This window comes from Denticeps clupeoides, chromosome 2 (assembly GCF_900700375.1).
Source record: "Denticeps clupeoides chromosome 2, fDenClu1.1, whole genome shotgun sequence".
NCBI lineage: Eukaryota > Metazoa > Chordata > Actinopteri > Clupeiformes > Denticipitidae > Denticeps > Denticeps clupeoides.
In genome coordinates, this window is record NC_041708.1 from 36,643,939 (window position 1) to 36,667,562 (window position 23,624).

Here is a 23,624-nt window from a genome sequence, read left to right on the forward strand (position 1 = left end):
GCCGGTCCCCCCGTTTGTCCCCGGGTTTAGGCCGCCGCCTCAGGTGCCTGCCGGTCCCCCCTTTGTCCCTGGGATGCCTCAGGTTCCTGCACATCCCCCGTTTGTCCCCGGGTTTAGGCCGCCGCCTCAGGTGCCTGCCGGTCCCCCATTTGTCCCCGGGTTTAGGCCGCTGCCTCAGGTGCCTGCCGGTCCCCCCTTTGTCCCTGGGATGCCTCAGGTTCCTGCACATCCCCCGTTTGCTCCTTCGCCTCAGGGATCAGGGGGGCAGCTTCAAGATCCTGGAAGTGTCCAGCAACAGTTGCTTGGCCCAGTAAAGGAGCTGACCTGGAAGTTTCCTCAGATGCCAGTAGAGCCCACGTCCCCCCCAGTGCAGTTCCAGCTGAGGGAGCCGGTATCAGTCAGCAGTGTGGCAGCTACCTGTGACGAGAATATGGTGCACGTGCAGGTTAAGAAGGACCTGTTTGGTTCTGGAGAGCTCATCCAGGCATCAGACATCTCACTAGGAGGCTGTGGGGTGACTGGAGAAGATTCTGTGGCTCAGCTGCTTTATTTTCAGTCCTATTTGCAGGCCTGTGGCAGCCAAGTAGTGGTGAGTTCTGGTTCCTCTTCGGTCAGGAATCTGTTGGACTCTCCAGTAACTCTGGCTTTTCCCCCTTCAAACACAGATGACCAATGATTCCCTGGTTTATTCCTTTTCTCTGACCTACATCCCAAGAGCCATTTCTGACACTTCTGCTCCAATAGTCAGAACCAGTGGTGCTGTAATTGGGATTGAATGCCACTATTTGAGGTGAGCTCTAGCTGATCTGCTCTCCCATGTCTCTCTGTATTTAGATGCTTTTTGATATCGGTTTCTTCTTGCATGTGACCAGGCTTCACAATGTGAGCAGCAATGCCCTGCAGCCTGCCTGGGTCCCATATGCTGCTACTAAAACTGCAGAGGAGCTGCTTGTCTTCTCTCTCAAGCTCATGACTGGTAGGTACAGTTGTGGTCCACTGTTCCACTGTGTTGGCTGTTCCTAACATTTGCGTTTCTCTTCAGATGATTGGAAGTTTGAGAGGCCTTCCAACGTCTATTACATGGGAGATCTGATCCATTTTGAGGCTTCTGTCAAGCAGTACAACCATGTCCCCCTCCGGGTGTTTGTTGATACCTGTGTGGTCACCGCTGTCCCTGATGCAGCTGCTGCTCCCAGTTATCTCTTCATTCAGAACCATGGGTGAGGAGCAGTAGTCTCATGGCTGTAGTCTCATGGCTGTAGTCTCATTTTGCTCTCCTTTTTATTATAGGTGTCTGGTTGATTCCAAGCTCACTGGCTCATCTTCTCGCTTCCTGCCCCGTACACAGGATTTCAAGCTCCAGTTCCAGCTGGAGGCTTTCAGGTTTCAGCAGGGGGACACTGGCTCTGTACGTGTCTCAAGCTAGCCCTTCGCTCTCATGGTTCCACCACCTTGGCATGGTGGCTGACCGTCCGTATCTCTCTTGTTCCAGCTGTTCATCACTTGCTTGCTGAAGGCAACAGCGGCTGCTTCCCCGACTGATGCTGAGCACAAGGCCTGTTCTTCTGTAGGACACAAGTAGGTCTGGACTAGACGCTGCATTACAAAAACATCCACATGTACTTCATATTCAGGACCTGATCTTTCTATGAAGGTGGGCTGGAGCAGGTGGAGAGGACCAACTGTGTAGCTGCTGTGATGGTTCTTGTGGGTCCAGGAAGGCAAGAGATCTGACCTCTGTCTCAGGTATGTGGACATGGTGTCCATTTTTGTCTGTGCTGATCATTTTTAATCCTGTTCCTCTTCCTTGCTTTCAGATTCTGGATGGGAGAAAGAAATGTCTTTGGGACCGTTGTTCATCAGAGGTTGACCAGCCAGTGTCTCTTTATGATCGTTCTCTTTTAATAGCCAAATAAATGCTGAAATGGACTGTCGTGTATCAAGTAGTCCCGTCTATCCTTTTCAAGCATGCACCATTTACAACTACAGGTCCTCTTTACAAAATACACTTCAGATGAGGGTCTGAGGAACCCGAAATCTGGAACAGTCCTAATATGCATGCTTGGGGATGGCTTTTTGGGTTCATGAAGGATTAGATTTGAACCTTTATTTTTTTTATTTATTTATTTATTTATTTTTTTTTAGCCTATTTTCATCAAGTGGTCATTTTGGTTTCTTAGGTCCAATCCACACAGGGACTGTCCCCCTGGAGCAACTTAAGGTTTAGTGTGTTGCTCAGGGACATAATGACAGTAAGTGGCCTTTGAACCTGGCTCTTCTGGTTCATAGGCGAGTGTGTTACCCATTAGGCAACTACCACCCTATTTATATGGTGGTCTCTTGGCTGGAATTTTCCGGTTGTCTGTGCACTTGATATTGTGTGTGTGACTCAACACCCACTGACCGCAAAGGTTTATGTGAGTCGTAAATAACTAAACGCTCACTCAGCTAAGTTGGAGCGAGACCATTTAGAGCTTTATCGGTCAAAAAAAAGGATTTTGTAAACAAACCTAAATTTGATGAATAGCCAGTACAGTGATTTGTAAGACTGGGGTGATTTGGTCAAATTTTCTAGTTAGATGTCTGGCTGCAGCATTCTGAAATATCTACTAGAGCATCCAGACAATAATGCGTTGAAGTAATCTAACCTTGATGTAATAAAGGCATGGAAAAACTTTTTTTGAATTGTGCATTGAGATTTCTTATTTTTGCAATATTTCTAAGGTGCATGAATGCTATCCTAGTGATATTATCTACATGAGAATCGAATGTGAGACCTGCATCGATGAGGACACCTACTGTAGAGAATAGAGTAAAAACTCTCTACACACAAAACCACTATTCAAAGTAAATAGTGCAAATACTGCTGTGCAAAATGGAATGGTGCATTAGTAGATATTACATATTAGATCATCAAAAATGGACGATGCATGAATAGATTATATTACATATAATCAAACAATACAGCTTCGGTAGTGTGGGTGTGAGGGTGACAGTTTAGAGGGGTGAGTCCCTGAGTGTTCAGGTGTCTGATTGCTTGTGGGACGAAGCACCAGAAACGTTATTTTACTTTACTTTACATTACTTTATTTAGCAGACACTTTTATCCAAAGCGACTTACAGGAGGAAGACACCAGCACTTCACATTCGGTTTCTATAGAATTTTGAGTTTACAAAAGTAAGAGCCCCGATAAGGCCTATCTTGTCAGCATAGAGCATGCTCAGAGATTGTTAAGTGCTAGACGAAGAAAAAATTATAATGTATATATATATATATATATATATTTATGTATATATATATTTGTATCGTTTTGTGCGTGTGTAAGTGTTAGATTTGTCTGAAATACTTTTTGAATAAGAGGGTTTTCACCTGCTTCTTAAAAGTGGTGGTAGTCTCGGCTAGTCGAATGGAGGAGGGCAGGTTGTTCCACCAGCCAGGGAGAACAACGGAGAACAGAGTTGATTGGAATCGGAGACCCCGTGAAGAAGGAATTTTCAGTCTCATTTCATTTGCCGATCTGAAAGAGCGTGCAGGAGTGTAGCTAGCTAGTATTTTATTGATATAGGAGGGTGCAGTTCCATTTACAGCCCTGTAGGCAGCATCAAGGATTTGAACTCAATGCGAGCAGCTACCGGGAGCCAGTGGAGAGAGGTAAGAAGAGGTGTAACATGGGTGCATTTTGTCTGATTGAAGATGAGATGGGCTGCCATCTTTTGGATCATCTGGAGTGGTTTTATGGTGACTGCAGAGGCTCCAGCCAGGAGAGAGTTACAATAGTCGAGTTTGGAGATGACCATTGCCTGGACAAGGAGCTGCGTAGCCTGTTGCGAGAGGAAAGGCCTAACCTTGCAAATGTTGTAGAGAGTGAACCTGCAGGATCTGGAGATCGCAGCAACGTGATAGTTCAAACTCAGTTTGTCATTGATCCAAACTCCAAGGCTTTTTGCAGACGCTGTGGGCGTTAACAGTAGCGAGCCAATTTGAATTGAGAGGTTTTGCTGAGGGGAGTTGTTGCCCGGAAAGATCAGAATCTCTGTTTTGGATTGGTTGAGTTGGAGGTGTCATTCAGACATCCATGCCGATATGTCTGAGAGTCAGGCCGAAATTTTTGTTGCTATAGTAGCATCTTCTGGTGGGAATGACAAATAGAGCTGGGTGTCATCAGCGTAAGAGTGATAAGAGAAGCCATGTGATTGGATGATGTGACCAAGTGAGCAAGTGTATATTGAGAATAGAAGGGGGCCAAGGACAGAGCCTTGTGGAACCCCTGTGGTTAACCTAGAGAGGACAGATGTTTCACCTCCCCATGATACCTTGAAAGACCTGTTGTGAAGATAAGAGGTGAACCAATTTTGTACAGTTCCTATAACTCCTAAATCTGAAAGTGGTGAGAAGAATTTCATGATTAACTGTGTCGAAGGCAGCAGATAGATCAAGTAGGATGAAGGACAGATGATCTGCGGGCAGCTCTTGCAGCACGAAGGTCATCCATCATTGCCAGGAGGGAGGTTTCAGTTGAATACCCTTTCCTGAAACCAGACTGAAAAGGGTTGAGAATATCATGCTCGTGGAGAAATGAGGAAAGTTGAGCCAGGACTGCTCTTTCAAGAATTTTTGAAAGAAAAGGAAGGTTGGAGACTATGCAGTAGCTATCCAATAGAGACTGGTTTAATGTGGGTTTTTTGAGCAGGGGAGCAATGACAGCCTGTTTAAAAGCAGTAGGAAATGTTACTGTTGTGAGTGAGGAGTTTAAGACGTGTGTCAGAGCAGATACTATGGTGGGCTGTATGGACTGAAGGAGGTGTGAGGGGATTGGATCCAGGGAGCAAGTGATGGGGTGACTAGACTGGAGAAGTTTAGACACGACCGATTCAGAGAGGGGAGTAAAGGAAGACAGTGTCCTGGTTTCAGAGGTAACAGCAGGATGGGGTCTGGGGTTAGGGGGTGAGAATTGTTTGCTAATGTCAGCCACCTTCTCTGTGAAGAAGGAAGCAGGAAATGCCTGAGGTGCCTGCCCGTCCGCCCTTTGTCCCCGGGGTGCTGCCGCCGCCTGAGGTGCCTGCCCGTCCGCCCTTTGTCCCCGGGGTGCTGCCGCCGCCTGAGGTGCCTGCCCGTCCGCCCTTTGTCCCCGGGGTGCTGCCGCCGCCTGAGGTGCCTGCCCGTCCGCCCTTTGTCCCCGGCGTGCTGCCGCCGCCTCAGGTGCCTGCCCGTCCGCCCTTTGCCCCCGGCGTGCTGTGAAGAAGGTAGCAAAGTCTTCAGATGAGAGAGAAGTAGAGGGGGGAGGTGGTGGAGGATTCAGGATGAAGAGAAGTGTGAAGTTGGAAGCAGAGATGAAATTTTGGAAGTCTGCTGTTTGTGGCTTGAGCAGATCGAGGTTGAAGTCTCCTAGTAGCACAAGGGGCAGTTCCTCATCTATAATGGTGGAGAGAGTTGTGTCTAGTTCCTCTACAAAGTTCCCCAGCGGATCTGGAGGATGATATACAGCAACTATGGACATTTTTACTGGGTGTGTAATAGTTACTTAATAGTTATTTTGTTTCACTATGTAGCGTCTAACATGTATATAGCTAAAATGACAATAAAGCTCAACTTCAACTTATCACACTAAACCTATTTCCTGCCTCTCAACAGTTCATGTTCACACTGTTGGGTAGGTAAATTATTCATTCACTACAAGACAATTCAAACCACATTCAGCCATAAGAAACATGTACCTGTCTGCAATCTAATGAAGTTAAACTACTGAAAATGGTGACGGTGAAACCGCACCTGATTCAACTCAAGAACTGGGTGGTAACGGGTTGAGTGGTGCAACCAGCTGTGCTAAATGAGGATAAACCCAAAAACGTGCAGAATCATTTTACTCCAGGACCGGTTTTGTAGACCCCAATCAAGTCTTTGTACAACTGGTACTAGTTATCTAATGAGTGCCAGACTTGGCAGGTCTAGAAGGTCATTAATGTTAATTATGTTTCCTATAAAAGTGGAAGCCATACATGATGGTGACTGTTATGTGGCATCATGGGTTGGTGGTCAGTGGCAGTGTTGCTGTGGGGAGGTGTTGTAGGGGTTTGTATGGGTGCAGTTCTGCTGGATGTTAAAGGTGTACCAGGTCCTGTTCCAGCTTCTGGTCAACCTCTTCCAAGACCTGCAATGAATCCACCTCAGGTGCCTGCCCGTCCGCCCTTTGTCCCCGGGGTGCTGCCGCCGCCTGAGGTGCCTGCCCGTCCGCCCTTTGTCCCCGGGGTGCTGCCGCCGCCTGAGGTGCCTGCCCGTCCGCCCTTTGTCCCCGGGGTGCTGCCGCCGCCTGAGGTGCCTGCCCGTCCGCCCTTTGTCCCCGGGGTGCTGCCGCCGCCTGAGGTGCCTGCCCGTCCGCCCTTTGTCCCCGGGTGCTGCCGCCGCCTGAGGTGCCTGCCCGTCCGCCCTTTGTCCCCGGGGTGCTGCCGCCGCCTGAGGTGCCTGCCCGTCCGCCCTTTGTCCCCGGGGTGCTGCCGCCGCCTGAGGTGCCTGCCCGTCCGCCCTTTGTCCCCGGCGTGCTGCCGCCGCCTGAGGTGCCTGCCCGTCCGCCCTTTGTCCCCGGCGTGCTGCCGCCGCCTGAGGTGCCTGCCCGTCCGCCCTTTGTCCCCGGCGTGCTGCCGCCGCCTCAGGTGCCTGCCCGTCCGCCCTTTGTCCCCGGCGTGCTGCCGCCGCCTCAGGTGCCTGCCCGTCCGCCCTTTGTCCCCGGCGTGCTGCCGCCGCCTCAGGTGCCTGCCGGTCCCCCCTTTGTCCCCGGGATGCCTCAGGTTCCTGCACGTCCCCCGTTTGCTCCTTCACCTCAGGGAACGGGTGGGCAGCTTCAAGATCCTGGAAGTGTCCAGCAGCAGCAGCTGCTTGGCCCAGTAAAGGAGCTGACCTGGAAGTTTCCTCAGATGCCAGTAGAGCCCACGTCCCCCCCAGTGCAGTTCCAGCTGAGGGAGCCGGTATCAGTCAGCAGTGTGGCAGCTACCTGTGACGAGAATATGGTGCACGTGCAGGTTAAGAAGGACCTGTTTGGTTCTGGAGAGCTCATCCAGGCATCAGACATCTCACTAGGAGGCTGTGGGGTGACTGGAGAAGATTCTGTGGCTCAGCTGCTGTATTTTCAGTCCTATTTGCAGGCCTGTGGCAGCCAAGTAGTGGTGAGTTCTGGTTCCTCTTCGGTCAGGAATCTGTTGGACTTTCTCCAGTAACTCTGGCTTTTTCCCCCTTCAAACACAGATGACCAACGATTCCCTGGTTTATTCCTTTTCTCTGACCTACCTCCCAAGAGCCATTTCTGACACTTCTGCTCCAATAGTCAGAACCAGTGGTGCTGTAATTAGAATTGAATGCCACTATTTGAGGTGAGCTCTAGCTGATCTGCTCTCCCATGTCTCTCTGTATTTAGATGCTTTTTGATATCGGTTTCTTCTTGCATGTGACCAGGCTTCACAATGTGAGTAGCAATGCCCTGCAGCCTGCCTGGGTCCCATATGCTGCTACTAAAACTGCAGAGGAGCTGCTGGTCTTCACTCTCAAGCTCATGACTGGTAGGTACAGTTGTGGTCCAGTGTTCCACTGTGTTGGCTGTTCCTAACATTTGCATTTCTCTTCAGATGATTGGAAGTTTGAGAGGCCTTCCAACATCTATTACATGGGAGATCTGATCCATTTTGAGGCTTCTGTCAAGCAGTACAACCATGTCCCCCTCCGGGTGTTTGTTGATACCTGTGTGGTCACCGCTGTCCCTGATGCAGCTGCTGCTCCCAGTTATCTCTTCATTCAGAACCATGGGTGAGGAGCAGCTTCATTTCTTTATGGCTTTGTTTTATGATGTGCTGTAGTCTCATTTTGCTCTCCTTTTTATTATAGGTGTCTGGTTGATTCCAAGCTCACTGGCTCATCTTCTCGCTTCCTGCCCCGTACACAGGATTTCAAGCTCCAGTTCCAGCTGGAGGCTTTCAGGTTTCAGCAGGGGGACACTGGCTCTGTACGTGTCTCAAGCTAGCCCTTCGCTCTCATGGTTCCACCACCTTGGCATGGTGGCTGACCGTCCGTATCTCTCTTGTTCCAGCTGTTCATCACTTGCTTGCTGAAGGCAACAGCGGCTGCTTCCCCGACTGATGCTGAGCACAAGGCCTGTTCTTTTGTAGGACACAAGTAGGTCTGGACTAGACGGCTGCATTACAAACATCCACATGTACTTTTTATTCAGGCCCTGATCTTTCTATGAAGGTGGGCTGGTGCAGGTGGAGAGGACCAACTGTGTAGCTGCTGTGATGGTTCTTGTGGGTCCAGGAAGGCAAGAGATCTGACCTCTGTCTCAGGTATGTGGACATGGCGTCCATTTTTCTCTTTCTGTTTGTGCTGATCCATTTTAATCCTGTTCCTCTTCCTTGCTTTCAGATTCTGGATGGGAGAAAGAAATATCTTTGGGACCGTTGTTCATCAGAGGTTGACCAGCCTGTGTCTCTTTATGATCGTTCTCTTTTAATAGCCAAATAAATGCTGAAATGGACTGTCGTGTATCAAGTAGTCCTGTCTCTGCTTTTCAAGCATGCACCATTTACAACTACAGGTCCTCTTTACAAAATACACTTCAGATGAGGGTCTGAGGAACCCGAAATCTGGAACAGTCCTAATATGCATGCTTGGGGATGGCTTTTTGGGTTCATGAAGGATTAGATTTGAATTTATTTATTTATTTTTTAGCCTATTTTCATCAAGTGGTCATTTTGGTTTCTTAGGTCCAATCCACACAGGGACTGTCCCCCTGGAGCAACTTAAGGTTTAGTGTGTTGCTCAGGGACATAATGACAGTAAGTGGCCTTTGAACCTGGCTCTTCTGGTTCATAGGCGAGTGTTACCCATTAGGCAACTACCACCCTATTTATCTGGTGGTCTCTTCACTGGAATTTTCCGGTTGTGTGTGTGACTTCACACCCACTGACCGCAAGGGTTTGTGTGAGTCGTAAATAACTAAAAGCTCACTCAGCTAAGTTGGAGCGAGACCATTTAGAGCTTTATCGGTCAAAGGATTTTGTAAACAATCCTAAATTTGATGAATAGCCAGTACAGTGATTTGTAAGACTGGGGTGATTTTGTCAAATTTTCTAGTTCGATGTCTGGCTGCAGCATTCTGAAGTATCTACTATAGCATCCAGACAATAATGCGTTGAAGTAATCTAACCTTGATGTAATAAAGGCATGGAAAAACTTTTTTTGAATTGTGCATTGAGATTTCTTATTTTTGCAATATTTCTAAGGTGCATGAATGCTATCCTAGTGATATTATCTACATGAGAATCGAATATGAGACCTGCATCGATGAGGACACCTACTGTAGAGAATAGAGTAAAAACTCTCTACGCACAAAAGCACTGTATTCAAACCACTTCAACCTGATGTTACCTGGTAGAAAGAGGTGTGGCACAATAGAGGTTAAAAGGATGAACAGTTTCTATTTTATGAATCCCAGTAAATTATTATTGCAGTTACATGTAAATATGGTGCACCAGCCCTGGTGCTACATGTAACATTAGAACGATTAGACAAAGTTACATACTGACATAAAGTGCACGTGTGCGACACCAACAAACTGGGGTACATAAGGTGCAAACAGGGGACACAGGGAGTCCAAGAATAACATTTGACAGGGTGGTAGCAGCTTAGTGGGCAACACACTTGCCTATGAACCAGAAGACCCAGGTTCAAACCCCACTTACTACCATTGTGTCCCTGAGCAAGACACTTAACCCTCCTGTAACTACTGATTGTAAGTCATCTGATAAATGCTGTAAATGTAAATTTAACAAAAAACATACAGACAGCACTAAACTAGTACAATGTTTAATTAATGTGCAAAGTAAATAGTGCAAATACTGCTGTGCAAAATGGAACGGTGCATTAGTAGATGATATTACATATTAGATCATCAAAAATGGACGATGCATGAATAGATTATATTACAGATAGATAATCAAACAATAAAACTGGGGTAGTGTGTGAGGGTGACAGTTTAGAGGGGTGAGTCCCTGAGTGTTCAGGTGTCTGATGGCTTGTGGGATGAAGCACCAGAAACGTTATTTTACTTTACTTTACTTTACTTTATTTAGCATACACTTTTATCCAAAGTGACTTACAGGAGGAAGACACCAGCAATTCACATTCGGTTTCTATAGAATTTTGAGATTACAAAAGTAAGAGCCCCGATAAGGCCTATCTTGTCAGCATAGAGCATGCTCAGAGATTGTTAAGTGCTAGACGAAGAAAAAATTATAATGTATATATATATTTTTTTATTGTTTTGTGCATGTGTAAGTGTTAGATTTGTCTGAAATACTTTTTGAATAAGAGGGTTTTCACCTGCTTCTTAAAAGTGGTGGTAGTCTCGGCTAGTCGAATGGAGGAGGGCAGGTTGTTCCACCAGCCAGGGACAACAACGGAGAACAGAGTTGATTGGAATCGGAGACCCCGTGAAGAAGGAATTTTCAGTCTCATTTCATTTGCCGATCTGAAAGAGCGTGCAGGAGTGTAGCTAGCTAGTATTGTATTGATATAGGAGGGTGCAGTTCCATTTACAGCCCTGTAGGCAGCATCAAGGATTTGAACTCAATGCGAGCAGCTACCGGGAGCCAGTGGAGAGAGGTAAGAAGAGGTGTAACATGGGTGTTTTTTGGCTGATTGAAGATGAGATGGGCTGCCATATTTTGGATCATGTGGAGTGGTTTTATGGTGACTGCAGAGGCTCCAACCAGGAGAGAGTTACAATAGTCGAGTTTGGAGATGACCATTACCTGGACGAGGAGCTGCGTAGCCTGTTGCGAGAGGAAAGGCCTAATCTTGCAAATGTTGTAGAGAGTGAACCTGCAGGATCTGGAGATCGCAGCAACGTGATGGTTCAAACTCAGTTTGTCATTGATCCAAACTCCAAGGCTTTTTGCAGACGCTGTGGGCGTTAACAGTAGCGAGCCAATTTGAATTGAGAGGTTTTGCTGAGGGGAGTTGTTGCCCGGAAAGATCAGAATCTCTGTTTTGGATTGGTTGAGTTGGAGGTGTCATTCAGACATCCATGCCGATATGTCTGAGAGTCAGGATGAAATTTTTGTTGCTATAGTAGCATCTTCTGGTGGGAATGACAAATAGAGCTGGGTGTCATCAGCGTAAGAGTGATAAGAGAAGCCATGTGATTGGATGATGTGACCCAGTGAGCAAGTGTATATTGAGAATAGAAGGGGGCCAAGGACAGAGCCTTGTGGAACCCCTGTGGTTACCCTAGAGAGGACAGATGTCTCACCTCCCCATGATACCTTGAAAGACCTGTCGTGAAGATAAGAGATGACCCAATTTATTAAGGTTCCTATAACTCCTAAATCTGAGAGTGTGGTGAGAAGAATTTCATGATAAACTGTGTCGAAGGCAGCAGATCGATCAAGTAGGATGAAGGACAGATGATCTGCGGGCAGCTCTTGCAGCACGAAGGTCATCCATCATTGCCAGGAGGGAGGTTTCAGTTGAATGCCCTTTCCTGAAACCAGACTGAAACGGGTTGAGAAGCTCATGCTCGTGGAGAAATGAGGAAAGTTGAGCCAGGACTGCTCTTTCAAGAATTTTTGAAAGAAAAGGAAGGTTGGAGACTATGTGGTAGCTATCCAATAGAGACTGGTTTAATGTGGGTTTTTGAGCAGGGGAGCAATGGCAGCCTGTTTAAAAGCAGTAGGAAATGTTCCTGTTGTGAGTGCGGAGTTTAAGACATGTGTCAGAGCAGATACTATGGTGGGCTGTATGGACTGAAGGAGGTGTGAGGGGATTTGATCCAGGGAGAGAGTGGTGGGGGTGACTAGACTGGAGAAGTTTAGACACAACCGATTCAGAGAGGGGAGTAAAGGAAGACAGTGTCCTGGTTTCAGAGGTAACAGCAGGATGGGGTCTGGGGTTAGGGGGTGAGAATTGTTTTGCTAATGTCAGCCACCTTCTCTTGCTCAGGGACACAATGGTAGTAAGCAGGATTTGAACCCGGGTATTCTGGTTCATAGGCGAGTATGTTACCCCTAGGCTACTACCACCCCCATCTATAATGGTGGAGAGAGTTGTGTCTAGTTCCTCTACAAAGTTCCCCAGTGGATCTGGAGGATGATATACAGCAACTATGGACATTACACTGGGTGTGTAATAGTTACTTAATAGTTATTTTGTTTCACTATATAGCGTCTAACATGTATATAGCTAAAATGACAATAAAGCTCAACTTCAACTTATCACACTAAAACTATTTCCTGCCTCTCAACTGTTCATGTTCACACTGTTGGGTAGGTAAATTATTCATTCACTACAAGACAATTCAAACCACATTCAACTATAAGAAACATGTACCTGTCTGCAATCTAATGAAGTTAAACTACTGAAAATGGTGACGGTGAAACCGCACCTGATTCCACTCAAGAACTGGGTGGTAACGGGTTGAGTGGTGCAACCAGCTGTGCTAAATGAGGATAAACCCAAAAACGTGCAGGATCATTTTACTCCAGGACCGGTTTTGTAGACCCCAATCTAGTCTTTGTACAACTGATACTAGTTATCTAATGAGTGCCAGACTTGGCAGGTCTAGAAGGTCATTAATGTTAATTATGTTTCTTATAAAAGTGGAAGCCATACATGGTGGTGTCTGTAATGTGGCATCATGGGTTGGTGGTCAGTGGCAGTGTTGCTGTGGGGAGGTGTTGTAGGGGGTTTGTATGGGTGCAGTTCTGCTGGATGTTAAAGGTGTACCAGCTCCTGTTCCAGCTTCTGGTCAACCTCTTCCAAGACCTGCAATGAAACCACCTCAGGTGCCTGCCAGTCCCCCGTTTGTCCCGGGGTGCTGCCGCCGCCTCAGGTGCCTGCGAGTCCCCGTTTGTCCCAGGGGTGCTGCCGCCGCCTCAGGTGCCTGCCAGTCCCCCGTTTGTCCCCGGGCTGCTGCCGCCGCCTCAGGTGCCTGCCAGTCCCCCGTTGTCCCCCGGCTGCTTGCCGCCGCCTCAGGTGCCTGCCAGTCCCCCTGGAATTTTGCCGCCTCAGGTGCCTGCCAGTCCCCCGTTGTCCCCGGGGTGCTGCCGCCCGCCTCAGGTGCCTGCCCGTCCCCCGTTTGTCCCCGGGGTGCTGCCGCCGCCTCAGGTGCCTGCCCGTCCCCGTGTTGGTCCCCGGGGTGCTGCCGCCCGCCTCAGGTGCCTGCCCGTCCCCCGTTTGTCCCCGGGGTGCTGCCGCCGCCGCAGGTGCCTGCCCGTCCCCCGTTTGTCCCCGGGGTGCTGCCGCCGCCTCAGGTGCCTGCCCGTCCCCCGTTTGTCCCCGGGGTGCTGCCGCCGCCTCAGGTTGCCCTGCCCGTCCCCCGTTTGTCCCCGGGGTGCTGCCGCCGCCTCAGGTGCCTGCCCGTCCCCCGTTTGTCCCCGGGGTGCTGCCGCCCGCCCTCAGGTGCCTGCCCGTCCCCCGTTTGTCCCCGGGTGCGGCTGCCGCCGCCTCAGGTGCCTGCCCGTCCGCCCGTTTGTCCCCGGGGTGGCTGCCGCCTCCTCAGGTGCCTGCCAGTCCGCCCTTTGTCCCCGGGGTGCTGCCCACCCGCCTCAGGTGCCTGCCAGTCCGCCCTTTGTCCCCGGGGTGCTGCCACCGCCTCAGGTGCCTGCCAGTCCGCCCTTTGTCCCCGGGGTGCTGCCACCGCCTCAGGTGCCTGCCAGCCGCCCTTTGTCCCCGGGGTGCTGCCAGCCGCCTCAGGTGGCCTGCCAGTCCGCCCTTTGTCCCCCGGAGTGCTGCCCACCGCCTCAGGTGCCTGCCAGTCCGCCCTTTGTCCCAGGGTTTGTGCCACCACCGATGCCTGCCCGCCCTCCCTTTGTCCCCGGGATGCCTCAAGTGCCTGCCCGTCCCCCCTTTGTCCCCTGGTTTGATGCCACCACCGCCTCAGGTGCCTGCCGGGTCCCCCCTTTGTCCCCGGGATGCTCAGGTTCCTGCACGTCCCCCGTTTGCTCCTTCGCCTCAGGGATCAGGGGGCAGCTTACAAGATCCTGGAAGTGTCCAGCAGCAGCCAGCTTGCTTGGCCCAGATAAGGAGCTGACCTGGAAGTTTTCCTCAGATGCCAGTAGAGCCCACGTCCCCCCAGTGCAGTTCCAGCTGAGGGAGCCGGTATCAGTCAGCAGTGTGGCAGCTACCTGTGACGAGAATATGGTCCACGTGCAGGTTAAGAAGGACCTGTTTGGTTCTGGAGAGCTCATCCAGGCATCAGACATCTCACTAGGAGGCTGTGGGGTGACTGGAGAAGATTCTGTGGCTCAGCTGCTGTATTTTCAGTCCTATTTGCAGGCCTGTGGCAGCCAAGTAGTGGTGAGTTCTGGTTCCTCTTCGGTCAGGAATCTGTTGGACTTTCTCCAGTAACTCTGGCTTTTTCCCCCTTCAAACACAGATGACCAACGATTCCCTGGTTTATTCCTTTTCTCTGACCTACCTCCCAAGAGCCATTTCTGACACTTCTGCTCCAATAGTCAGAACCAGTGGTGCTGTAATTAGAATTGAATGCCACTATTTGAGGTGAGCTCTAGCTGATCTGCTCTCCCATGTCTCTCTGTATTTAGATGCTTTTTGATATCGGTTTCTTCTTGCATGTGACCAGGCTTCACAATGTGAGTAGCAATGCCCTGCAGCCTGCCTGGGTCCCATATGCTGCTACTAAAACTGCAGAGGAGCTGCTGGTCTTCACTCTCAAGCTCATGACTGGTAGGTACAGTTGTGGTCCAGTGTTCCACTGTGTTGGCTGTTCCTAACATTTGCATTTCTCTTCAGATGATTGGAAGTTTGAGAGGCCTTCCAACATCTATTACATGGGAGATCTGATCCATTTTGAGGCTTCTGTCAAGCAGTACAACCATGTCCCCCTCCGGGTGTTTGTTGATACCTGTGTGGTCACCGCTGTCCCTGATGCAGCTGCTGCTCCCAGTTATCTCTTCATTCAGAACCATGGGTGAGGAGCAGCTTCATTTCTTTATGGCTTTGTTTTATGATGTGCTGTAGTCTCATTTTGCTCTCCTTTTTATTATAGGTGTCTGGTTGATTCCAAGCTCACTGGCTCATCTTCTCGCTTCCTGCCCCGTACACAGGATTTCAAGCTCCAGTTCCAGCTGGAGGCTTTCAGGTTTCAGCAGGGGGACACTGGCTCTGTACGTGTCTCAAGCTAGCCCTTCGCTCTCATGGTTCCACCACCTTGGCATGGTGGCTGACCGTCCGTATCTCTCTTGTTCCAGCTGTTCATCACTTGCTTGCTGAAGGCAACAGCGGCTGCTTCCCCGACTGATGCTGAGCACAAGGCCTGTTCTTTTGTAGGACACAAGTAGGTCTGGACTAGACGGCTGCATTACAAACATCCACATGTACTTTTTATTCAGGCCCTGATCTTTCTATGAAGGTGGGCTGGTGCAGGTGGAGAGGACCAACTGTGTAGCTGCTGTGATGGTTCTTGTGGGTCCAGGAAGGCAAGAGATCTGACCTCTGTCTCAGGTATGTGGACATGGCGTCCATTTTTCTCTTTCTGTTTGTGCTGATCCATTTTAATCCTGTTCCTCTTCCTTGCTTTCAGATTCTGGATGGGAGAAAGAAATATCTTTGGGACCGTTGTTCATCAGAGGTTGACCAGCCTGTGTCTCTTTATGATCGTTCTCTTTTAATAGCCAAATAAATGCTGAAATGGACTGTCGTGTATCAAGTAGTCCTGTCTCTGCTTTTCAAGCATGCACCATTTACAACTACAGGTCCTCTTTACAAAATACACTTCAGATGAGGGTCTGAGGAACCCGAAATCTGGAACAGTCCTAATATGCATGCTTGGGGATGGCTTTTTGGGTTCATGAAGGATTAGATTTGAATTTATTTATTTATTTTTTAGCCTATTTTCATCAAGTGGTCATTTTGGTTTCTTAGGTCCAATCCACACAGGGACTGTCCCCCTGGAGCAACTTAAGGTTTAGTGTGTTGCTCAGGGACATAATGACAGTAAGTGGCCTTTGAACCTGGCTCTTCTGGTTCATAGGCGAGTGTTACCCATTAGGCAACTACCACCCTATTTATCTGGTGGTCTCTTCACTGGAATTTTCCGGTTGTGTGTGTGACTTCACACCCACTGACCGCAAGGGTTTGTGTGAGTCGTAAATAACTAAAAGCTCACTCAGCTAAGTTGGAGCGAGACCATTTAGAGCTTTATCGGTCAAAGGATTTTGTAAACAATCCTAAATTTGATGAATAGCCAGTACAGTGATTTGTAAGACTGGGGTGATTTTGTCAAATTTTCTAGTTCGATGTCTGGCTGCAGCATTCTGAAGTATCTACTATAGCATCCAGACAATAATGCGTTGAAGTAATCTAACCTTGATGTAATAAAGGCATGGAAAAACTTTTTTTGAATTGTGCATTGAGATTTCTTATTTTTGCAATATTTCTAAGGTGCATGAATGCTATCCTAGTGATATTATCTACATGAGAATCGAATATGAGACCTGCATCGATGAGGACACCTACTGTAGAGAATAGAGTAAAAACTCTCTACGCACAAAAGCACTGTATTCAAACCACTTCAACCTGATGTTACCTGGTAGAAAGAGGTGTGGCACAATAGAGGTTAAAAGGATGAACAGTTTCTATTTTATGAATCCCAGTAAATTATTATTGCAGTTACATGTAAATATGGTGCACCAGCCCTGGTGCTACATGTAACATTAGAACGATTAGACAAAGTTACATACTGACATAAAGTGCACGTGTGCGACACCAACAAACTGGGGTACATAAGGTGCAAACAGGGGACACAGGGAGTCCAAGAATAACATTTGACAGGGTGGTAGCAGCTTAGTGGGCAACACACTTGCCTATGAACCAGAAGACCCAGGTTCAAACCCCACTTACTACCATTGTGTCCCTGAGCAAGACACTTAACCCTCCTGTAACTACTGATTGTAAGTCATCTGATAAATGCTGTAAATGTAAATTTAACAAAAAACATACAGACAGCACTAAACTAGTACAATGTTTAATTAATGTGCAAAGTAAATAGTGCAAATACTGCTGTGCAAAATGGAACGGTGCATTAGTAGATGATATTACATATTAGATCATCAAAAATGGACGATGCATGAATAGATTATATTACAGATAGATAATCAAACAATAAAACTGGGGTAGTGTGTGAGGGTGACAGTTTAGAGGGGTGAGTCCCTGAGTGTTCAGGTGTCTGATGGCTTGTGGGATGAAGCACCAGAAACGTTATTTTACTTTACTTTACTTTACTTTATTTAGCATACACTTTTATCCAAAGTGACTTACAGGAGGAAGACACCAGCAATTCACATTCGGTTTCTATAGAATTTTGAGATTACAAAAGTAAGAGCCCCGATAAGGCCTATCTTGTCAGCATAGAGCATGCTCAGAGATTGTTAAGTGCTAGACGAAGAAAAAATTATAATGTATATATATATTTTTTTATTGTTTTGTGCATGTGTAAGTGTTAGATTTGTCTGAAATACTTTTTGAATAAGAGGGTTTTCACCTGCTTCTTAAAAGTGGTGGTAGTCTCGGCTAGTCGAATGGAGGAGGGCAGGTTGTTCCACCAGCCAGGGACAACAACGGAGAACAGAGTTGATTGGAATCGGAGACCCCGTGAAGAAGGAATTTTCAGTCTCATTTCATTTGCCGATCTGAAAGAGCGTGCAGGAGTGTAGCTAGCTAGTATTGTATTGATATAGGAGGGTGCAATTCCATTTACAGCCCTGTAGGCAGCATCAAGGATTTGAACTCAATGCGAGCAGCTACCGGGAGCCAGTGGAGAGAGGTAAGAAGAGGTGTAACATGGGTGTTTTTTGGCTGATTGAAGATGAGATGGGCTGCCATATTTTGGATCATGTGGAGTGGTTTTATGGTGACTGCAGAGGCTCCAACCAGGAGAGAGTTACAATAGTCGAGTTTGGAGATGACCATTACCTGGACGAGGAGCTGCGTAGCCTGTTGCGAGAGGAAAGGCCTAATCTTGCAAATGTTGTAGAGAGTGAACCTGCAGGATCTGGAGATCGCAGCAACGTGATGGTTCAAACTCAGTTTGTCATTGATCCAAACTCCAAGGCTTTTTGCAGACGCTGTGGGCGTTAACAGTAGCGAGCCAATTTGAATTGAGAGGTTTTGCTGAGGGGAGTTGTTGCCCGGAAAGATCAGAATCTCTGTTTTGGATTGGTTGAGTTGGAGGTGTCATTCAGACATCCATGCCGATATGTCTGAGAGTCAGGATGAAATTTTTGTTGCTATAGTAGCATCTTCTGGTGGGAATGACAAATAGAGCTGGGTGTCATCAGCGTAAGAGTGATAAGAGAAGCCATGTGATTGGATGATGTGACCCAGTGAGCAAGTGTATATTGAGAATAGAAGGGGGCCAAGGACAGAGCCTTGTGGAACCCCTGTGGTTACCCTAGAGAGGACAGATGTCTCACCTCCCCATGATACCTTGAAAGACCTGTCGTGAAGATAAGAGATGACCCAATTTATTAAGGTTCCTATAACTCCTAAATCTGAGAGTGTGGTGAGAAGAATTTCATGATAAACTGTGTCGAAGGCAGCAGATCGATCAAGTAGGATGAAGGACAGATGATCTGCGGGCAGCTCTTGCAGCACGAAGGTCATCCATCATTGCCAGGAGGGAGGTTTCAGTTGAATGCCCTTTCCTGAAACCAGACTGAAACGGGTTGAGAAGCTCATGCTCGTGGAGAAATGAGGAAAGTTGAGCCAGGACTGCTCTTTCAAGAATTTTTGAAAGAAAAGGAAGGTTGGAGACTATGTGGTAGCTATCCAATAGAGACTGGTTTAATGTGGGTTTTTGAGCAGGGGAGCAATGGCAGCCTGTTTAAAAGCAGTAGGAAATGTTCCTGTTGTGAGTGCGGAGTTTAAGACATGTGTCAGAGCAGATACTATGGTGGGCTGTATGGACTGAAGGAGGTGTGAGGGGATTTGATCCAGGGAGAGAGTGGTGGGGTGACTAGACTGGAGAAGTTTAGACACAACCGATTCAGAGAGGGGAGTAAAGGAAGACAGTGTCCTGGTTTCAGAGGTAACAGCAGGATGGGGTCTGGGGTTAGGGGGTGAGAATTGTTTGCTAATGTCAGCCACCTTCTCTTGCTCAGGGACACAATGGTAGTAAGCAGGATTTGAACCCGGGTATTCTGGTTCATAGGCGAGTATGTTACCCCTAGGCTACTACCACCCCCATCTATAATGGTGGAGAGAGTTGTGTCTAGTTCCTCTACAAAGTTCCCCAGTGGATCTGGAGGATGATATACAGCAACTATGGACATTACACTGGGTGTGTAATAGTTACTTAATAGTTATTTTGTTTCACTATATAGCGTCTAACATGTATATAGCTAAAATGACAATAAAGCTCAACTTCAACTTATCACACTAAAACTATTTCCTGCCTCTCAACTGTTCATGTTCACACTGTTGGGTAGGTAAATTATTCATTCACTACAAGACAATTCAAACCACATTCAACTATAAGAAACATGTACCTGTCTGCAATCTAATGAAGTTAAACTACTGAAAATGGTGACGGTGAAACCGCACCTGATTCCACTCAAGAACTGGGTGGTAACGGGTTGAGTGGTGCAACCAGCTGTGCTAAATGAGGATAAACCCAAAAACGTGCAGGATCATTTACTCCAGGACCGGTTTTGTAGACCCCAATCTAGTCTTTGTACAACTGATACTAGTTATCTAATGAGTGCCAGACTTGGCAGGTCTAGAAGGTCATTAATGTTAATTATGTTTCTTATAAAAGTGGAAGCCATACATGGTGGTGTCTGTAATGTGGCATCATGGGTTGGTGGTCAGTGGCAGTGTTGCTGTGGGGAGGTGTTGTAGGGGTTTGTATGGGTGCAGTTCTGCTGGATGTTAAAGGTGTACCAGCTCCTGTTCCAGCTTCTGGTCAACCTCTTCCAAGACCTGCAATGAAACCACCTCAGGTGCCTGCCAGTCCCCCGTTTGTCCCCGGGGTGCTGCCGCCGCCTCAGGTGCCTGCCCGTCCCCCGTTTGTCCCCGGGGGTGCTGCGCCGCCTCAGGTGCCTGCCAGTCCCCCGTTTGTCCCGGGCTGCTGCCGCCGCCTCAGGTGCCTGCAGTCCCCCGTTTGTCCCCGGGCTGCTGCCGCCGCTCAGGTGCCTGCCAGTCCCCCGTTTGTCCCCGGGGTGCTGCCGCCGCCTCAGGTGCCTGCCCGTCCCCCGTTTGTCCCCGGGGTGCTGCCGCCGCCTCAGGTGCTGCCCGTCCCCCGTTTGTCCCCGGGGTGCTGCGCCGCCGCCTCAGGTGCCTGCCAGTCCCCCGTTTGTCCCCGGGCTGCTGCCGCCGCCTCAGGTGCCTGCCCGTCCCCCGTTTGTCCCCGGGGTGCTGCCGCCGCCTCAGGTGCCTGCCCGTCCCCCCTTTGTCCCCGGGGTGCTGCCGCCGCCTCAGGTGCCTGCCCGTCCCCCGTTTGTCCCCGGGGTGCTGCCGCCGCCTCAGGTGCCTGCCCGTCCCCCGTTTGTCCCCGGGGTGCTGCCGCCGCCTCAGGTGCCTGCCCGTCCCCCGTTTGTCCCCGGGGTGCTGCCGCCGCCTCAGGTGCCTGCCCGTCCGCCCTTTGTCCCCGGGGTGCTGCCGCCGCCTCAGGTGCCTGCCAGTCCGCCCTTTGTCCCCGGGGTGCTGCCACCGCCTCAGGTGCCTGCCAGTCCGCCCTTTGTCCCCGGGTGCTGCCAACCGCCTCAGGTGCCTGCCAGTCCGCCCTTTGTCCCCGGGGTGCTGCCACCGCCTCAGGTGCCTGCCAGTCCGCCCTTTGTCCCCGGAGTGCTGCCACCGCCTCAGGTGCCTGCCAGTCCGCCCTTTGTCCCAGGGTTTGTGCCACCACCGCTGCCTGCCCGACCTCCCTTTGTCCCCGGGATGCCTCAAGTGCCTGCCCGTCCCCCCCTTTGTCCCCTGGTTTGTGCCACCACTGCCTCAGGTGCCTGCCGGTCCCCCCTTTGTCCCCGGGATGCCTCAGGTTCCTGCACGTCCCCCGTTTGCTCCTTCGCCTCAGGGATCAGGGGGGCAGCTTCAAGATCCTGGAAGTGTCCAGCAGCAGCAGCTGCTTGGCCCAGTAAAGGAGCTGACCTGGAAGTTTCCTCAGATGCCAGTAGAGCCCACGTCCCCCCCAGTGCAGTTCCAGCTGAGGGAGCCGGTATCAGTCAGCAGTGTGGCAGCTACCTGTGACGAGAATATGGTCCACGTGCAGGTTAAGAAGGACCTGTTTGGTTCTGGAGAGCTCATCCAGGCATCAGACATCTCACTAGGAGGCTGTGGGGTGACTGGAGAAGATTCTGTGGCTCAGCTGCTGTATTTTCAGTCCTATTTGCAGGCCTGTGGCAGCCAAGTAGTGGTGAGTTCTGGTTCCTCTTCGGTCAGGAATCTGTTGGACTTTCTCCAGTAACTCTGGCTTTTTCCCCCTTCAAACACAGATGACCAACGATTCCCTGGTTTATTCCTTTTCTCTGACCTACCTCCCAAGAGCCATTTCTGACACTTCTGCTCCAATAGTCAGAACCAGTGGTGCTGTAATTAGAATTGAATGCCACTATTTGAGGTGAGCTCTAGCTGATCTGCTCTCCCATGTCTCTCTGTATTTAGATGCTTTTTGATATCGGTTTCTTCTTGCATGTGACCAGGCTTCACAATGTGAGTAGCAATGCCCTGCAGCCTGCCTGGGTCCCATATGCTGCTACTAAAACTGCAGAGGAGCTGCTGGTCTTCACTCTCAAGCTCATGACTGGTAGGTACAGTTGTGGTCCAGTGTTCCACTGTGTTGGCTGTTCCTAACATTTGCATTTCTCTTCAGATGATTGGAAGTTTGAGAGGCCTTCCAACATCTATTACATGGGAGATCTGATCCATTTTGAGGCTTCTGTCAAGCAGTACAACCATGTCCCCCTCCGGGTGTTTGTTGATACCTGTGTGGTCACCGCTGTCCCTGATGCAGCTGCTGCTCCCAGTTATCTCTTCATTCAGAACCATGGGTGAGGAGCAGCTTCATTTCTTTATGGCTTTGTTTTATGATGTGCTGTAGTCTCATTTTGCTCTCCTTTTTATTATAGGTGTCTGGTTGATTCCAAGCTCACTGGCTCATCTTCTCGCTTCCTGCCCCGTACACAGGATTTCAAGCTCCAGTTCCAGCTGGAGGCTTTCAGGTTTCAGCAGGGGGACACTGGCTCTGTACGTGTCTCAAGCTAGCCCTTCGCTCTCATGGTTCCACCACCTTGGCATGGTGGCTGACCGTCCGTATCTCTCTTGTTCCAGCTGTTCATCACTTGCTTGCTGAAGGCAACAGCGGCTGCTTCCCCGACTGATGCTGAGCACAAGGCCTGTTCTTTTGTAGGACACAAGTAGGTCTGGACTAGACGGCTGCATTACAAACATCCACATGTACTTTTTATTCAGGCCCTGATCTTTCTATGAAGGTGGGCTGGTGCAGGTGGAGAGGACCAACTGTGTAGCTGCTGTGATGGTTCTTGTGGGTCCAGGAAGGCAAGAGATCTGACCTCTGTCTCAGGTATGTGGACATGGCGTCCATTTTTCTCTTTCTGTTTGTGCTGATCCATTTTAATCCTGTTCCTCTTCCTTGCTTTCAGATTCTGGATGGGAGAAAGAAATATCTTTGGGACCGTTGTTCATCAGAGGTTGACCAGCCTGTGTCTCTTTATGATCGTTCTCTTTTAATAGCCAAATAAATGCTGAAATGGACTGTCGTGTATCAAGTAGTCCTGTCTCTGCTTTTCAAGCATGCACCATTTACAACTACAGGTCCTCTTTACAAAATACACTTCAGATGAGGGTCTGAGGAACCCGAAATCTGGAACAGTCCTAATATGCATGCTTGGGGATGGCTTTTTGGGTTCATGAAGGATTAGATTTGAATTTATTTATTTATTTTTTAGCCTATTTTCATCAAGTGGTCATTTTGGTTTCTTAGGTCCAATCCACACAGGGACTGTCCCCCTGGAGCAACTTAAGGTTTAGTGTGTTGCTCAGGGACATAATGACAGTAAGTGGCCTTTGAACCTGGCTCTTCTGGTTCATAGGCGAGTGTTACCCATTAGGCAACTACCACCCTATTTATCTGGTGGTCTCTTCACTGGAATTTTCCGGTTGTGTGTGTGACTTCACACCCACTGACCGCAAGGGTTTGTGTGAGTCGTAAATAACTAAAAGCTCACTCAGCTAAGTTGGAGCGAGACCATTTAGAGCTTTATCGGTCAAAGGATTTTGTAAACAATCCTAAATTTGATGAATAGCCAGTACAGTGATTTGTAAGACTGGGGTGATTTTGTCAAATTTTCTAGTTCGATGTCTGGCTGCAGCATTCTGAAGTATCTACTATAGCATCCAGACAATAATGCGTTGAAGTAATCTAACCTTGATGTAATAAAGGCATGGAAAAACTTTTTTTGAATTGTGCATTGAGATTTCTTATTTTTGCAATATTTCTAAGGTGCATGAATGCTATCCTAGTGATATTATCTACATGAGAATCGAATATGAGACCTGCATCGATGAGGACACCTACTGTAGAGAATAGAGTAAAAACTCTCTACGC

General features: G+C 48.9%; 2 protein-coding genes and 1 pseudogene across 2 annotated transcripts; all 3 read left to right on the forward strand.

Annotated features, from left to right (window-relative positions):
* Nucleotides 1-208: 208 nt before the first annotated feature.
* Nucleotides 209-1,870, forward strand: LOC114774635 (zona pellucida sperm-binding protein 3-like). The gene is made up of 8 exons (XM_028966415.1): nucleotides 209-589; nucleotides 666-790; nucleotides 873-976; nucleotides 1,043-1,220; nucleotides 1,291-1,408; nucleotides 1,493-1,578; nucleotides 1,655-1,746; nucleotides 1,818-1,870. The coding sequence occupies exons 1-8, from the start codon at nucleotides 209-211 to the stop codon at nucleotides 1,868-1,870; spliced, it is 1,137 nt and encodes a 378-aa protein (XP_028822248.1).
* A 4,904-nt stretch (nucleotides 1,871-6,774) lies between these two features.
* Nucleotides 6,775-15,637, forward strand: LOC114774651 (uncharacterized; annotated as a pseudogene).
* A 5,392-nt stretch (nucleotides 15,638-21,029) lies between these two features.
* On the forward strand, nucleotides 21,030-22,712 carry LOC114774667 (zona pellucida sperm-binding protein 3-like). The gene is made up of 8 exons (XM_028966416.1): nucleotides 21,030-21,413; nucleotides 21,493-21,617; nucleotides 21,700-21,803; nucleotides 21,870-22,047; nucleotides 22,126-22,243; nucleotides 22,328-22,413; nucleotides 22,489-22,580; nucleotides 22,660-22,712. The coding sequence occupies exons 1-8, from the start codon at nucleotides 21,030-21,032 to the stop codon at nucleotides 22,710-22,712; spliced, it is 1,140 nt and encodes a 379-aa protein (XP_028822249.1).
* The last annotated feature ends 912 nt before the right edge of the window (nucleotides 22,713-23,624 follow it).